This window comes from Platalea leucorodia (assembly GCF_965183815.1).
Source record: "Platalea leucorodia genome assembly, chromosome: 3".
Classification (NCBI taxonomy): Eukaryota; Metazoa; Chordata; class Aves; order Pelecaniformes; family Threskiornithidae; genus Platalea; species Platalea leucorodia.
The window spans coordinates 111,261,931-111,277,886 of NC_138825.1; the positions used below are offsets into that span (position 1 = coordinate 111,261,931).

The 15,956-nt window shown below is 48.3% G+C and overlaps 1 protein-coding gene across 1 annotated transcript in view; it reads left to right on the forward strand.

Annotated features, from left to right (window-relative positions):
* GRHL1 (grainyhead like transcription factor 1) overlaps positions 1–15,956 on the forward strand; it is a gene marked incomplete at both ends in the record, with an annotated part of 41,271 nt that overhangs the window by 4,072 nt on the left and 21,243 nt on the right. Inside the window, 6 exons of the mRNA XM_082306197.1 lie at positions 2,189–2,259; positions 3,799–4,189; positions 4,981–5,057; positions 5,863–6,019; positions 6,499–6,610; positions 7,583–7,677. Coding sequence (XP_082162323.1) covers positions 2,189–2,259; positions 3,799–4,189; positions 4,981–5,057; positions 5,863–6,019; positions 6,499–6,610; positions 7,583–7,677 — 903 coding nt within the window. The remainder of the gene's footprint in view (positions 1–2,188; positions 2,260–3,798; positions 4,190–4,980; positions 5,058–5,862; positions 6,020–6,498; positions 6,611–7,582; positions 7,678–15,956) is intronic.

Here is a 15,956-nt window from a genome sequence, read left to right on the forward strand (position 1 = left end):
CAGGGAGGCCAGGAGGCTCACTTGGCTCATGTGCTGGACGCTTTGGCTAGTGTCTTTTAACAGTAGTGAGTGCAATCGCCAGCCTTGCTATGTTCTTCAAGCATGAGGAGAGGCTGCCCTGTGCATACAAAATCCTTGCCTGTCCTTTTAAGAGTTGAACATGTCTTACGTATCAAAATATTCTTGTAATGCTTAATATGGTGATTAGCGCTCCACACACAACACACACACACGGCAAAATGCCACGAACTCACTGATGTGGATGTTATTTAGCTAATTTTGTGAGAAAACTGGCTTTCTGCTTTGTGCGTGCACTTGCTATGCTCTTAGAAAAAAAAAAAACACTTTCACCAGAACGATTTTAATCCACAAAATCAATTTTGATTTCTAAACCTGTAGATTACAAAGAGAACGTTGATGTTGATCCTTCACGCTTGGCAAAGCAAAAGGGATTTGCTGTACATTAATGTCTAATTCGAGGTTTCCTCTTATGTTTGGGTATCAGCGGGTGTACAGAAAAATCAGTGGAAGAACAGGTATGCTGCATGCTTGCGTGAAGCAAAATGGTTAGAGGTTGAAAGATTTATTGAGGGCTGTTAGGAAGTAACGCTAGAGGGATGATGTCTAGGCATTTCTAATATGCCCCCTCTGCAATATTAAAGGCAGCCGATGAGATCACCTTTGTATTTAAAAAACACCGAATCAACTTTTCTTCCATTTGACTAATGGGCTACCCTGATAGCTGAACTGTGGTTAACAAGGCCTTATGGGAAACAAATTTTTGATCAAAATTTAGAGTTTAGGAGTGTTGGGCTTGAGGCCAAACGCAGCTTGGAAGACCTTTTTTTTTCTCAGTGACTAGTTAGCATTGGCCTCCCAGCAGTCTCCAGCTAGAGGTTCTCCAACTTTTGCTGGTTACTGTGGAAACTCCAACAATTCTGGTGTTATTGGAGATTCCAGGTTATGTGGAAGAGCCAGGACTTAGGTTTTAGTCAGGGGCTGTTTAGAGAAGTATGCTGTTCACACAGATATGCCATCAGTTTTTGAGTTAGCAGTAAAGTGATGGTTCCCCGCGTTGCACCCAAGCTGGCAAATGCAGGCAGTATCTGAGCAGGCTTCAGCAAAGGAAAGCGGTAGGAGCTTACTCCTCCTTACACCACAGAGTGTTTGCTTTGCTCGTTCAGGAGGTGTGTTGAAGGTGACAAAAGTCCTAGGCACCACGTGTGTGTTCACATAGGAGCTTGTGTGGACTTGCTGCGTGGCCGAGAGGACCTGAGCACCACGGGCTCGTGGCAGCGGTGGCGAGAGCCGTTCAGGTCGCTGGGGCGCTGGCTCTGTGCTCTGCTGAACCGAGCTGCCATAAGTCAGAGAGTTCTTCTTCTGCGTGCCTTGGCCTTGCAGCGCACCCAGGAAAATGGCGTGCATCTGCGTGTGGACGAGGTGGCTTGTGTGATCGGTGTTGCGGGGTGTGGCGTTTTCAGGGCAAATCCTGTCCACGGCATAAAATACGAGGAGCAGGATTGAGCTGTCTTAAATCCAGAGCATAGTGGTTACCTTTCCTTTATAAAAGACTTAATACAGTTTGGGCCAGTGTGTTGTGCGTGGCCATGCACAAAAATGAGCTGCGGCATCCCAGTGCACTTATTGACCCTGGTCCTCCCCGAATCCCCTGGTCTCCGAGGAGCAAGGAAAGCCTCAAGTGGTCTTTGAGGAAGTGGCCTAGAGAGCACATGTTTGTGGGGAAGGGGCTGTGGAGCAGTGGCCTTTCACAAGCCTTGAGCTCATCCAGCAAGCAGAGGAGAAAACCTGCCAGCCTGCAGAGGAGAAAACCTGCACTGCCAGCACAAACCTTGGGGGCTCTCCTCCTGGTCCCGTTCACACCGGTGCTAGTGCTCCAGCTGGGGATGGCCAGTTTTCTGCACTGGTTTTCCCACCAGCCGGCACTGGCAGGAGCCCAGGGCTGGCACAGCTGGCTGGGTCAGCTACACGGGGATCTGTGGGGCATCACCTGAGGTGGGCCTGGCATCCCAAAGCCATGTGAGCATCAGTCAAGCTGTAGTGCTAATAATGACTGGTATCAGAGAGCAATGCTTTCTTAATTTCACCAAATGGCTGTGTTTGGAGGAGCTAATTTTTTTTTTTTTAATGGGAGGAAGAATGCCATTATAGTATGTCTTCTATTTCCTAGGTTCCAAGGGAGAGGAGATCTTCAACAGCTAAACCAGAGGTAGAACATCCTGACCAAGACCATAGCAAAAGGTATTAGTTTTTATTATTGTGTGTCTGCTTATCTTCCTTCCCTCCTAGACCCCAAAGCTGCTGAAGGAAAGTAACTTGCCGCACTGCAGTGTTGCGCTGGAAGAGAGAAATTGTTTGCTTTTACTCTGTGCCCCAAATTCCTGTGCTGCCCCAGGAACAGGATGGGGGTTGGACCATGATGTGGAGAGCTGAGGCTCAGACTGCTTCTCATTGCCATCCTGCTTTCTACGTACTGGTGTCATACAGTCAGCGTAGCAAAAGCTGCTCTTTTGCTCTTATGCTGCTCTCTTACACTAGGCACGGCCTGGTAGCACAGGCACCCCTTCCCAAGGCTGTGCAGGTGACTGATGACCCTTTTATTTTTGCATGTGGTTGCTTCAGTTGCTCACTGCTGATTTTGTTCTCGGGCACCAGCAGCGTGTTTCTTCGTGCATGGGCTGATAGGGAAGGACTTCAAAGTGCTTGTGAATTAGTTTTGGTTTTGTATTGTTTATGGACTTCTTTTGTATCCTCTGGAACTCCTTTCTTTCTTCCTTTTCCTGCCCTCCCTCTCTTGTGCCTCCCAAGCAGAAGAAGATACTGAGTAAGTAAATATTACGAATGCGAGGTTCATTCAAGCCAGGCTTCCACTCCTACCATCCTCTTCCTTTGGACAGACTAGAATGCTTTAAGGACTCGAGGTGAGGTTTTGTGGTCTGGCTGAGCCGACTGAACGACTCGTTGCTGAGAAGAGCGGTCTGGTTCCCAGCCATGTGTTCACACTGCTCCCCTCATACCAGCTCTGGTCTTCCACTGACCCATAACCTAGCAGGAAAAAAAGAAGTGGCTAGTTTTCTGCCAGTGTAACAAGCCGAACTGGCTAACTAAGGGGACAGGGAAGCATCAGAATTGGTGCAACAGAGAGGGCAGGACCACGTTGTGGGGAGGGAGAAAGGGAGGGCAGGCTGACTTAGTGGCTACTAGCTATGAGCTCAGCTCGGCCACGGACCTCAGTGTCGTCCTGGCAGAAATGAGTGTGGTGGGGTGGAGAGTGTGAAGTTATGCAAACCACTCCAGGGAGTCTCGGTGTGGATTTTCTCGGGGGTTTGTGCATGAAAGAGGGGTGTAATTTCCCTATTAGTGCTTCCCGGGTGGCGTGCAGTCCTAGGGCAGAAGAGCAGCAACCTTGCTCTCAGTCCTCCTCCATCCGCCAAAGAGCAGTTTCATGGAGCCTGCATGTGCCAATGCGTGGTGGGAAGGGCCTCAAAGTGCTTAGTTTTGGACTGCTGTTTTCCAAGCAGTGAGGATCTGGGCTGTGAACCCTCACCCTTTGCTCCAGGGTAATTCATCTCCGAGGTGGGGTTGTTAGCAGTGGGTGAGGTTTCTTTTTTGAATTAGTTTCTCAGTTTTTCAGGTTAGGATTGAGCTGTTCTCCACAAGCAGGAGAGTTGATATCAGCTGTCCCTGTCCAAAAGGCTGAGAATTATTTCTAGCTCTTGTTTAATGAGAAAATGAGCTGTATAATTTATGCATGATTTTTTTTTTCTTTGTGCTTTAAAGGAACAGCATCCCAAATGTGACAGAACAGTCGCTCATTTCTGCTGGAGAAAACAGAGTCCAGGTTCTGAAAAATGTGCCTTTCAATATTGTCCTTCCACACACGCCCCAGATGGGCATGGACAAGAGAGGCCACCTCACAACCCCTGACACGACGGTCACGGTTTCAATTGCCACGATGCCCACCCATTCCATCAAAACGGAGACGCAGCCCCATGGCTTTGCAGTGGGCATCCCACCAAGTGTCTACCACCCTGAGCCCCCTGAGCGGGTGGTGGTCTTCGACAGGAACCTCAATCCCGACCAGTTCAGTTCCAACGCCCAACCTCAAAATTCCCAGAGGCGAACACCAGACTCTACCTTCTCAGAGACTTTCAAGGAGGGTGTACAAGAGGTACCAAGAGAGGCAGTGGCTCTGTGTGTGTGTGCGCGTGTCTTGATTCTGGATGGAGAGATCCCGTCCCACCTTTAATTGTTCTTGTTAGATGAGCCCAAAATCTGTCCAGTGATTTAGGAATAGAAGACTTTCTCAGAAAGTGCATAAGTATAACTTAGTAAATAAAACCTTCACAACATGAAATCATTATCAAAAGCAAATGACTAATCTTACTAGTGACAGAGCCTTTGGCGTGCAGAGTGTGGAAGTAGTTGTCTTGATCCCCAGCACTGGGCCAGGTTTTGCAAGGGTTCAGCACTCCACGGTGCCTTTGCAGGTACTGAAGTGACGATGTCTGTAAGCTTCCGTACTGCCAGTTTCTAGGCGTGGTGTGTGTCAGTGGAAAACAGCTGGTTTATTTAGGGGCCTTGAGTGAAAGTTAAACCTGGATGAAAATCCATGGTTTTTGTTTTATGGTACCAACTGAAAACAACAGCGTAACTCTGTTTTGATTTTTAAGCCAGACCTCAAGGAACTGTGTGGCTATGCCCTTTCTTTGAGATTTGGGAAAGCTGTAAAATGTTGCCCTAAGCTGAGTCAGAAGGCTTGTGAGATGTTGTGCTTAGTTGACACCCAAAAGTTTTGGATTAAAACCCTACTCAAGTGTCCTGTTTGTACAGACCAGAAATCAGTTGTTATCTGATGATCAGTTTGCCTGCCAGAAGCTCTGTGGTAAAGAGTATCTGTTTAATCTTGACTTTTCTCGTTGCTGCTCTGTTAATTGTTGTGTTGTTTTGTGTCTACCCCAGGTTTTCTTTCCTACTGAACTGAATCTCCGGATGGCCAACATGAATTCAGAAGATTATGTGTTTGACAGCATTTCTGGGTAATGCTTTAAGCCCCCTGCTTGCCTATATCCTTCTCTTACAGTTGGCTTGTCCACGAGCAAGCAGCACAGCTCACTCCCTTCTGCGCTGATTCTCTATCAGTCACTGGGGATGCTGTGGATCTCAAAACCACAACAGTGCCTGCTCATTTGAATTTCGCAGTTGAAAATCCTACCTGTATCTTTAAGGAAAACTATATGCAGGGTTGGAAATAACACCCTGTTTCAGTCAATGTCCTTGTACCGACTCCCTGTCCCATGGGAAGATGCAGTGCTGTCTGTCAGCTCTGCAGTGGTCTCGTAGCTGGTTTCCAGCTGGGTCCCTCTCCCTGGCCTGCTTGCCTTGCTCTCTCCCTGTTGGAAATCTACAGCAGAAATAGGAAGCATGAAACTCACCTGAACTCCAAGGGAGGGGAATAAACTAGTTGTTTGGTTAGCTGCAGTTGACCAAGAGGGAAGAGGAGAAGACCGTGGCCGCTGAATGGCTTATTAGGTTGTGAATTTAATTGCTAATAGATACTTTTCTGTTCCATGAGAGCAGCTTGCTGCTCTGAGTCTCAATAGGGAGCTTCCAGTCTTGCCTGCTGATGTGTCTTGGGATTTAGCTTGCCAAGAACTTTTCTTAAATGTTCATTCATGAAGGAAATGGTTGAAAAAGGGGCTCATCCTGTTTTCCAACTTCCTTGCCTGTTGATGGCTTAATGAGTCAACTAACGACTTTGGAATTTCTCCAAATTAAATGTGGAACGTTTAATCGGCTTTCCAGGAAAATACCTTAGCAATCACTGCCCTCTTCGCTCCGTAGGAATAACTTTGAATATACTCTGGAAGCCTCCAAGTCCCTCCGACAGAAGCCTGGGGACAGCACGATGACTTACCTGAATAAAGGTCAATTTTACCCGATCACACTGAAGGAAGTCAGCAGCAGTGAAGGAATCCATCACCCCATCAGTAAAGTCCGAGTGAGTGGCAGCTCTTGTGGTTTCTTGGGAAAGAGAGTGTGTACGAGTGGTAGCCTTAAACTGTCCCGAAGTGCAGTAATCTAAACCAGAGCATCAGCACTAAGGCCAGCTTACCCACTCTCTTACGTCAGCGTTCGTTCCTTTGCTGTCCACCTAGTCCAACCCATCCTGGCTCAGTCTGTTAAGAAGTGGTGTCAGCACTTGTGTAAAGGTGATGCAACACCTGGAATGAGATCCTTGAACTCCAGTTAGGAGCGCAGTTCTGCTCATCTCTGTTTATGACCCAGAAAGCGCTGCTGTCTGCCTTCCTGTTGCGGCGGCGTGCCAGGTGTACCGCGGTGCGTCAAGTTGGAAAGCCTAAAGCAGAAAACCTGATACCAGGGAGAACTTCCAAAACAAATGTACTTTGTGGCCTTTTCTCTTTCACGTGTTTGCGCTTTATTTTTTTTTTTTTTAATCTTGTCCCCCCACCCTTTCAGAGTGTCATCATGGTTGTGTTTGCTGAAGACAAAACAAGAGAAGATCAGCTCAGGCACTGGAAGTACTGGCACTCAAGACAGCACACGGCTAAACAAAGATGCATTGACATAGGTAAGGAACATTCTCATTGCTGATGTCAAACTCCAAACCTAATTCCTTGGCAAGGTTTGGTTTTCTGCTAAAGCTTTGTTATTTTAAGGAACCTTTGGATCACACTCTCTGCTATCCATAGCTTTGCTGAAAGCCCAGAGAGAGCTTTTGACTGCTTGAAGCTAATGCTGTAGTTTTTAGGACTCCTTAAAGAGGCTGACTTTTGGAGGGTTTTGGTTGGTGAGCCGTCTGAGTTCAGGGTTTTGCCCTGGGAGATCTAACACCCCCCTCCAAACTACAGTTGCTTTGGCATATCCCGGTGCTTGTAGCTAAATCACAGCTTACAGACTCTGTGGCTGTCTAAATATTGTGTTTCTTCAAAGGACAAGATCTCTTAGAAATACCTCGACACTAATGATCCTTCTTCCCACAGCTTTGCTCACAACTGGTCTTTGGTACACACAAAAAAAGAAAACACTGCAAATTTCCACTTGCCTCCAGACAAGGCTGGGGCTGGCTGGCTTCCAGCCTTCTCTGGCTGAAGGCTGGGTTGTACTCCTAGTCCCGTCCTTCTGTGAATAAAAGCAGGGATTAATCACTTGGCACTTAAGGCAGACGCGCACGCAAATCTTTGTTTGTTATTGAAGGAGTTTTATTGAGAGCTTATGCCCTTGCTGTACAGGGTAGAGTTTCCCGCACATAGCAGGCTGTGGCGCAGGACGTGGGATATCTGGGATGTCTGCCTTTCTCACTAGAGTTTCTAGTTTGGAATTTCTGCGGAGTCCCGTTTTTCTCCTTTCTCCTGTTTGTTGTATTTTGGTTTTGTATGAGAACCATTTCCAGTCTTTTTAATGATCCATTCTTAAGTACAGTTCAGCTTCCTTTGCCCCCAGGGAGTTGCTGAGGAGTTGCAGTTTCTGGCTGCTTTGTGTGATTAAGGACTGCAGATGGTATCTCCTCTTCCTCTCCCTCATGCATCCTTCTTTCTAACAGCTGACTACAAGGAGAGCTTCAACACCATCAGTAACATCGAGGAGATCGCGTACAATGCCATATCCTTCACTTGGGACATCAACGAGGAAGCAAAGGTGCGTGACCACGATTATATTTCCTGTCCTTTTAGCAGATTCGGGGGCTGGGGGAGGGGAAGGGTGTGTGGCCTACCTGGTGATTAGCATGTAACAAGTTTGTTTACGCTCTTACATTAGGCAAAACCTTCTGGCTATTTCTTAAGAGGGTTTGCATGTGCAACTGCGGAGAGCTTTGCAACTGCTTTAAGGTTCTTGGCAGAACTGCCTACCTGACAGACAAGTACTGACAAAAGGAAGCGCCGAGTGTTTCCAGAGCAGATGAAGTGGTGCGGGAGCTGTGATGGAGCGTAGCTGGGCTCGGCAGGGAGTGCGGTCTCTTGGAGGATCCCTGCGGGAGGCAGGGGGGCAGCTTCTGAGGGAGTTAAGACCTTTAGCAGAAGAGGGAGTAGCTGCTGCCATTGCGCTCCCAAAGCACGCATTGCTGAAACCGTGGATCCCAACACCCAGTGACCTGTTTCAAGTTAGAGCAGCCTCCTGGTGAACTCTGGTTTGATCTTATTTCAGAACTGTGGGAACTACGGTAGATGTGTAAGTACGGGCAGCTTCCCTAGCTAGTAGCCAACTGCAGCTGTTTGAAGCCACTCCAGCTTTTGAGAAAGGCCCGTACATCTTCTGGGTGCCAGGACAGCAGGTTGGAGAGCAGAGCCACCTCCATTCCAAAGGCATTTCCCACTGCTTTGTTGCTGGAGTCAAGGTGCAGGCATTTTCTTTGGAGAGTTTTGTTACTTCCTGGGTTTTCATTAAAAATTGGGAATGGTTTCCTTCAGTTTTTGGAGGCTACCTGTTCCCTTGCTAGTACGTCATGTGCTAGTCACCAGCATCATGGGGAAAACTGCTGGTGGCTGCAGAGCGCCATGCGTAGGGAGAGCCCTAGCCGGGGGGACATAGGAGCTCTCAGCAGAGAATGCAGAGGTCCTCTGGAGCCGTGTGCGCCGCTATGCTCTGCAGGAGGCACAAGGGATGGTGTCACTGCACAGAGCTTGCTGTCACCACGAGCTTTGCTCTGTGCAGCACAAAAGCTTTGGAGAAGAGAGGGAAGGGTTGCGTGGGGGCTGCTCTTGGGTTTCAGCTCTGTGGGAGAAGTTTGGTATGGTTGGCAGGCAGGGGTGAGGAGCTGTGTGTGCTGCTGATGAGAGAAAGCTCTGCCTTGCAGCATGCGTGATGTTACTTTTGAGGCTGGCGTTGGGTGCCAGGCTTCCCTGTTTGCCAGATTTGGCTTCAGTCGGGTTGAGAGGGATGGCAGGGAGGGCCTTATCTGCTGGAGGATGCTAAAAGGCTGATGTGATTTTTGAAGCACGAAGCACTTCGCTATGTGAACAAACAGATGAAGCTTCAGAAGGCTGTCAAAAGGAGGCAAGAAGTATTCCCAAAATGGTATCCTGCTGCCATAGCCAGTCTAATATTGTCCCATTCAAGGAACTCTGTGAGGCACTCAAGGGCTTAGGATTTGTATGCATGGATGGGTCATGCCGACAGAGTGGTGATTTCAGGTCCCCAAGGAGTCAGAAGCCTTTCTCGGCTCTGCAGCTGCCTCTCTGCTGGCTGAGCCATCCTATAGCAGTAGGGACTGGCTGCTAACCCAGGAGCAGGGCTTAGAGCCAGTGCCGAGAACCCTGTGACTGCCCCAAGGAAAGCTGTCCCTTCCCACCAGGTGACAGAGCCAGCCCTGTGAAGCAGGTGGTTATTGCCCAGGTGCTCTGAATGAGTAGTTTCAGTCCATAGCGAAATTGCCAGTAGCAGCTTGAAAAGGTCTAAGGACCCTCAAGGTGGTATTTCAGCTCAGAGCTGAACTTCATGGGATGAGGTGGTGTGGGGAGGTGTGACCCACACTGGTTTTGCAGCTACATAGGCAAATTTACCTCCAGATTCACAGTTTTAGTGTGTCAGATCCATATACTTTGAGTATTGATTTGTATGAACCTGCAGAGAGGACTGTTGATACCGAGAGTGCAAGCCTTAGCTCCTGGGATCAGAATCATATTAAGACAAAAATACTCCGGACTTCAGTGTTCAAAGAACTGGCATTTTTAGCAAGTGCTCTGTGTGTTTAAGTGTCTGTTTAACTTTTTTTTTTTTTTTCCCCCCCCCTGAGTGGATGCGTTTTGTCAATGGTTGGATTTCTCACCAGTAGAGCTGCAGTTCTTTCTCAACTCCTGTGATCTTATCAGGAGATGCCTGAGCCAATTTCAACAATTTTTATTGCATGGTTCATTTACCTTGCATGCTCTCTCTCTCTCGCTTTTATTCCACCACCCCACCCCCCCGTCTTGAAGTATATGAAGAGAGCAGGCAATAAAGAGAGCTGAGTTTCTGATGCTACAGAAAGTCCTCCACAATAATAAACATGGTGTCTTAAGTTTAATAACAGCAGCGGCGTTGCATAGGTGGTATGTTTAACCAGCTAGCAAGTCTTGATTATTAGAAACTTGCTTCCTGAGCCCTGGAGTTACCTGGATCAGAGCCAAATGATTCTTCTGGGGTTGCTGCTTCTCCAGTTTCCCTCTTGCTCCCAGTTTGCTGTGGGAATGATTTGGTCCTGTGCAGCAGTGTCAAACAGGAGGTGATGAGGCTCTGCGTCTGGGTTTTCTGATGTAATAACTTGTTTAGGCAGCCAGGGCTCTGGGTGTGTGTCAGATTAAGGGAGGAATAGCATATTATTGCAAGAAGTTACCCCTAGCAGCTGTGGGACCAGGTACTTGCCCTTCTTGTGCTGTCCCTCATTGTGGGGATGTACAGGAATATCGGACCTCTGCCGCTTTGTCCGTTCAGGAGCGTGTCAACTGCCCGAGAGAGTGCTTTGCCAGTCCCCTTGGGGCACTTCAGGGATTTTGTAAAATACAGCTTTCTGGTGAAGAAACACTGTTTTCAGGTGGTACGAGGCGTGCGCTCAGTCTGTAGCAAGGAAAATGTGTGGATTTTGCAGCTGTGGAGTTGGGGATGGAAAGGATGTTTGAGATGCCCTCAGCGATCAGTATTTCCCAGTTGCGTGTTGCTGGGAGAGCCGAGGGCAATTCCAGGGCTTTGGACGCTGGATGCAGCAGGCAGGTCTGGCTCTGCACGGATGGAGTTGTCATGGAGCTGGCTGCATTTGTGTGCTGTTGTGAGCCCATGTGTGTAGAAACCGGGAGTATTTCATGCACGACAGACAGACACTTCCCACTGCGGGACCAGTGTCTGTGGGTTTCGGAGCAAATGCTGTGTGCTGCTTTCTGGCAGCTCCTCTCTGCCCTCTCCTGTTGCTTTGGCACATCACAGGAGCTGCTAGAAGCAGCCGCTTTATAGAAGAGTGGTGGCTTAAGTATTCTCTGACCTTCGCAAGAGTGTATTCAAGCTGGAAAAGGGCCCAGGATCCAAAGCCTCCTTGCTCTGAGACAGCGAAGGGAGCCGAGGGTGGGGAGGAAGGACAGGCTGCCCTGAAGTGGTGCTCCTGAGATTGGAAGGGAGAGCAAGGTCAGGGTTAGAAAGATTGACAGGAGGCGCTGTGGAGTGGGGAAGCAGTGATTCAGGTGGGCTTCCAGGTGTCCGTGTTAGAGGTGAGGTCTGACCCCACCACCTGGGAGACCGGGGAGGGGAAGAATTAGATGAGGAGACAGTCATGCTTTGTGAGAAGAAAGGGGGAGATGGTGAACTGGGAAATTAGTTGATGAACTGGTGGGTTTTGAATGGGATATTTAGGAAAGCCAGTGTAGCTACTCAGTCAGGAGCCATCCTGGTTGGGTGGAAGCATGGTCCGATGAGTCTGACAAAGATGTGTAGCTGATACTCACTTGCACGCAACAGGTAATGCCGGAGTTACCCTGAGGCTTGTGGAGACTTCAAACAATTTCCCACCCTGTCCCGGATGTCTGCCATGTTGGGCAGACAGTCAAGGTGGGGTTCTTCTGCAAAGAAGCTTTTAGATGTCTGAACACAAGCTCGTCATCTTTCTCTTCTATGACTTCATTAGGGATGGGGTGTCTAGAGCTGGGATGGAGCTTTCTCTGGAGGTGCTTGCCCCTCCTTGTTGACTGAGCAGGCTTGGCCATCTTTAAAATCAGGGGATTTTACAGGTAAGGTAGAGAAGAGGAATCCTGTCCTTGCAGCCCTTTTTGCGTCTTTGAGCTCCGTATGTCAATCAGGAGAAGCATTTGTAGGTTCAGGTCATGAGTTTTTGAGGCTGGGAACCATCTCTTCCCAGGTCTGTACGGCATGCCCAGTTCTCCTTCTCTTGGTTGGTACCCATTAGAGGTCTTCTAATGAAAATTGCCACTATGTGCATGGTTAAATGCACATTTCTTCTGAGTGTTTCTTGCTGCTCTTCATAATGTTGGCCATTGTCCTGTTACCTCTTTTGGGTTACCCATTAGGCTGTGAAGCAAATTCTCTATCCCTTAACGCTGGCCTGGGGACACGGCCTGCTCTCAGGTCAGTGGCAGTTGAACAATCTGGACAGATCGGTTTCCCCAGGGTTAACTGGCTTTGCTGGATCCCGCTTTGCTCAAATCCTGTCTGAGCTCCTGCCCGCTGGAGCAGGAGGGTTGGGGCCTCGTGTCTGAACAGGGCGAGTTGTTGTCTGCGCGGTGATTGCAAGAGCCACCTTGCCCCGTTTTTGTAGTCCTAACAGCGCAAGGACCCTGCTGTTGTGCTGGGGCACCCCTTCCGCGCTTGCCAGTGGGTCAGTTTTGAAATGTAGCATTGCTTCCAGCAGCTCCCGGAGAAGGGCCCCCGTGGAGGTCTTCTGTCTGGCTTGCTTTAGGCTGGATGGTGGGACTGTAGCCAAAAATGATGTCACTGCACGTTAAGGGCTCTATTGTCCTCCCACTCCTTCCCTCAAAAAAAAAAAAAAAAAAAAAGGCATTGTAAGCCAGATGCTCTGTGTGAAAAGACCCTTTCTACTAAAAAAGGATACATGGTGAGGGTGTAACCGGCATTTTGAGCAGGAGAATATCAGAGCTTTTTGCTGTCTTTCCATCAAAGAGAAGGTGCTGTGGTATCTCTTAAGTGACACCCTGAATGACAGACCAATTAAACGATGCTGCTTTTTCTTGTGTGTGTGTGTCCAAGAAAGGTGGAACAGTCCTGTAATAAGGTAACTTGTGGCTAATTTGGGTTGGCCTTTTGAAGTAGCAGATTGGGCAACGAGGGTGGTCTTCTGGCAGATCCTCATGTGTGTTGACTGAAGTTCTTGGGCAGGATTTTTTTGTTCACATGAGCTCAATTTTTGAAGAGGGTGGATCTGTTGCTGCAACTTGAAGTAAGGCTGGGGTATGCACTGCTGATTTATTTCAAGAGTGTATTCCAGTATAATCCTCACTTGGTGTTCGCTGTAGGAAGAATTTCACCTTTTTTGATTGATGAATATTGCATGCATTTATATGGATGCCATTGTAATGAAACAGCAGTCATATGCCTCATTAAAGAAGGTGTTGCCACCTTCAGCAGCATTGAGGAGGTACAGGTTTGGCTAGTTGGAAATGAAACTATGAAATATGATGAGTCAAACATACTTAAAGGAAAGAGATTGGTTTGAAGCCAAGGCTGCAGACCACAAGTGCTTTGAGGCACAAGTACACACAGCCTTTGGAGCAGTGACATAGGAAAGTCATAGCAAGTATTGCTTACCTGCCTCGTAATGCAGACCTCTCCCTACTGTGTCCTGGGTTTTCTTAAAAACAAGCACGTGTTGCCCTTGCTTTTAAGTGTTGCAAATTAGAAGCAGGTTTTCACCTCGCAGTTTTTCTTCAGAATTTGGTGTCCCAAATTCCACTATCCAGCTGGTCTTCCAACAGCTACGGAGCTCACAGTGTATTTCCTAAAACTGAAAGAAAAATCTTCCTGAAGTTAGCTTTTCTATAGAGAAAACTGGGAGGTGATTTTTTTTTTTTTTCCTTTTCTCTATTCCTCTTATACCTGATGGCAACACTTCCTTTTCAGCCATTTTTGTGCCTTTGTAGACTTAATTCTTTCAGTTTCGTGGTGGGTGTTTTTCTTGTTGTTTGTTTGTTTTGGGGGTTTGGTTTTTTGTTTGTTTGGGAGGGGGTGCGTTGTTTTTTTGGGGTGGCTTTGTTTATTTGTTTACATATTGCCACTTTTTTGCCAAACTGCTGTTTTTACTTTCTTTCCAACCAACCTAACAAAAGCTGACACCTGGCCCTGCACCTTTATCTTATCAGAGCGTGGGGTGGGAGGAAGCATCATTAGGACTGGGAACCTCAATCCCCAGGTTTCCCACGTGTTGCGAGCAGAGACATTCCTGTATTTCCTTGCCTCAGAACAGGTTGGAATAACAATCAGTGTTTCTCTTTGTGAGCAGGTATATGTATTTTCCTTTCATTACCATTCATTTTTGTTTTGTTGATGGAATGAACTTGCTAGGAGGATGTTTTCTCTTATCAGGGGCTGGGTCCTGTTTCCCACTCGGCGTTCCTTGGCGTGGTGTGGGACCCGCGATGTGTTTTGTGTCAGCCATCCAAATTGGGCTTGCTAGGTTTGACTGCAAAGTAACTTCCGTGGGCTGCGGTGCTGGGTCTGGCTGAGCGGAGCCGGGACGGATGCGGCCCTATCGCACATCTGCCAGACAAGCCTTATTTGGGACGTCCGATCCCGAAGGCAGGAGGCGGCTGGGGAGCCCACAGCTGCATGAGTTGCCCAATTTTTTTTATCTCTTTTTCCTGGCTCGCCTCCTGCTGATGCAAAACCTGCGGTGGATGTGGGAGGTGAAGAAACGAATGTGAGAGCAGTAAGATTAGCCACCTCTCAGGTGATCTATACCAAGCTTTTTTTTTCCCGCCCCCCCTTCTTCTTTTAAAGACGGAACAGTCTTCCCAGCGCTGCTTTCTTAGGCCGTGCCTCCGCGGATGTGTGCAGGCAGACCTGTGCTTGCCCTGCCTGCACGCCGAGCTGCCGGGCCGTGACCCAGCGCCAATCCTGGAAGCCGCGCGGCTACGTTAGCGCAGCGCGGTGCCCAGCCTGACAGCTCTGCCCTTCAAGGGCTCGGAGCTGCGCTGGTGTCATTTATAAGGCTTTTGGGCTGAAGGTGATTTGCATCCAGCCAGCTCACGGCATAGATGAAGCACGTTAAGGCCTATCTAGTATACACCCATGTGGACAAATCTTTAGGAAAAGAACCTTTATTTTTCCCTTTTATGTTTATATTTGTCCAAGTCTTCAGAGAAACCACATGCTTTCAGCCATCAGCATTTAAATAACAACCTTTGAGCTTCTGGGTAATTTTTCTTTAGTGGAAGGCTGATAAATGAGTCGTTTATGGAATTTAGGCCTAGGGCTGCTCCTTCAGCTAGCCGGCAAGGAGTGCTGTGACCAAATGGGTGCATACCCCTGAATTGCACGCGCATCCGCGGGAGACCAAGTGACCTGGCGGCTGCTGGGCTTTGCACTGACATTCCCAGAATTCCTGCTGGCAGCCGGGGTGGGGAGCGGCTGCATCCTGGTGTTGGTGATAGCTGTGTAGCTTCCCGCTCCCCAGTGTTGGATGGTGCGTGTCTTGGTTCTCCGAGGGAGTCTGTGCAGGCAGAGGAGGGATTTGCTTGTGTCCTCTGGTCCCTACCAAGTCCTTTTATTTAGGTCTGATGGATCCTTTACCTTATTTGTTCCACTGGTTTTTAATCCACTGTTGTAGTCTCAAAGGCTCCTCTTCACATCAGTTTGGTTGAGGGTTTCTATGACCCTTTGTCCTGTAAAAAGTGAAAATAACATGTAGATCAAGTCGGCCGTGCAGTCACTGCTGCCCTCCCTAGCCGGAGAGCACGGGGAGGGCCTTGCTGCTCCGAGGAAAAGCAAAGCGAGACGCAGCGTAGGTCCCGTGGGTCCCGGCTGCGTGTGGCCTCAGGCTGGTCTGCCAGTAGGATGCGTGGTGATCAATCCACAGGTGAGACACTGCCTTTGTGTTGGGGAAGTGGTCCCAGGGCACGCTGGAGTCCCTTTGCCTACTGTGTCTTGGGCAGAACATTGAAATTATTTAGCCACAGTCAAGAAAAACAGTATCCAACTGCCCTCCCTGGAAAGAAGCTCATCGCAGTTTAACCTGTCCCTGGTTGTTATGTTGTAGGCTCCAAACTCTGTGTTCTGTCCAAACACAATAATCCAAAATCAAAAGCATCCTGACAATTTTAATTTGAAGATAACATGAAAATGAGAGGCTTTTGCCTTCTAGTGCTAGAAAAGAGCTAAAGTTTTACCTGAATTCTCAATAGAGAAATAAATACCCAATGGACTTGGATTATTAAGTGATGTCTTCATCCTCTGGGTACAAAAATATAATGGAGCATAAATAGGAG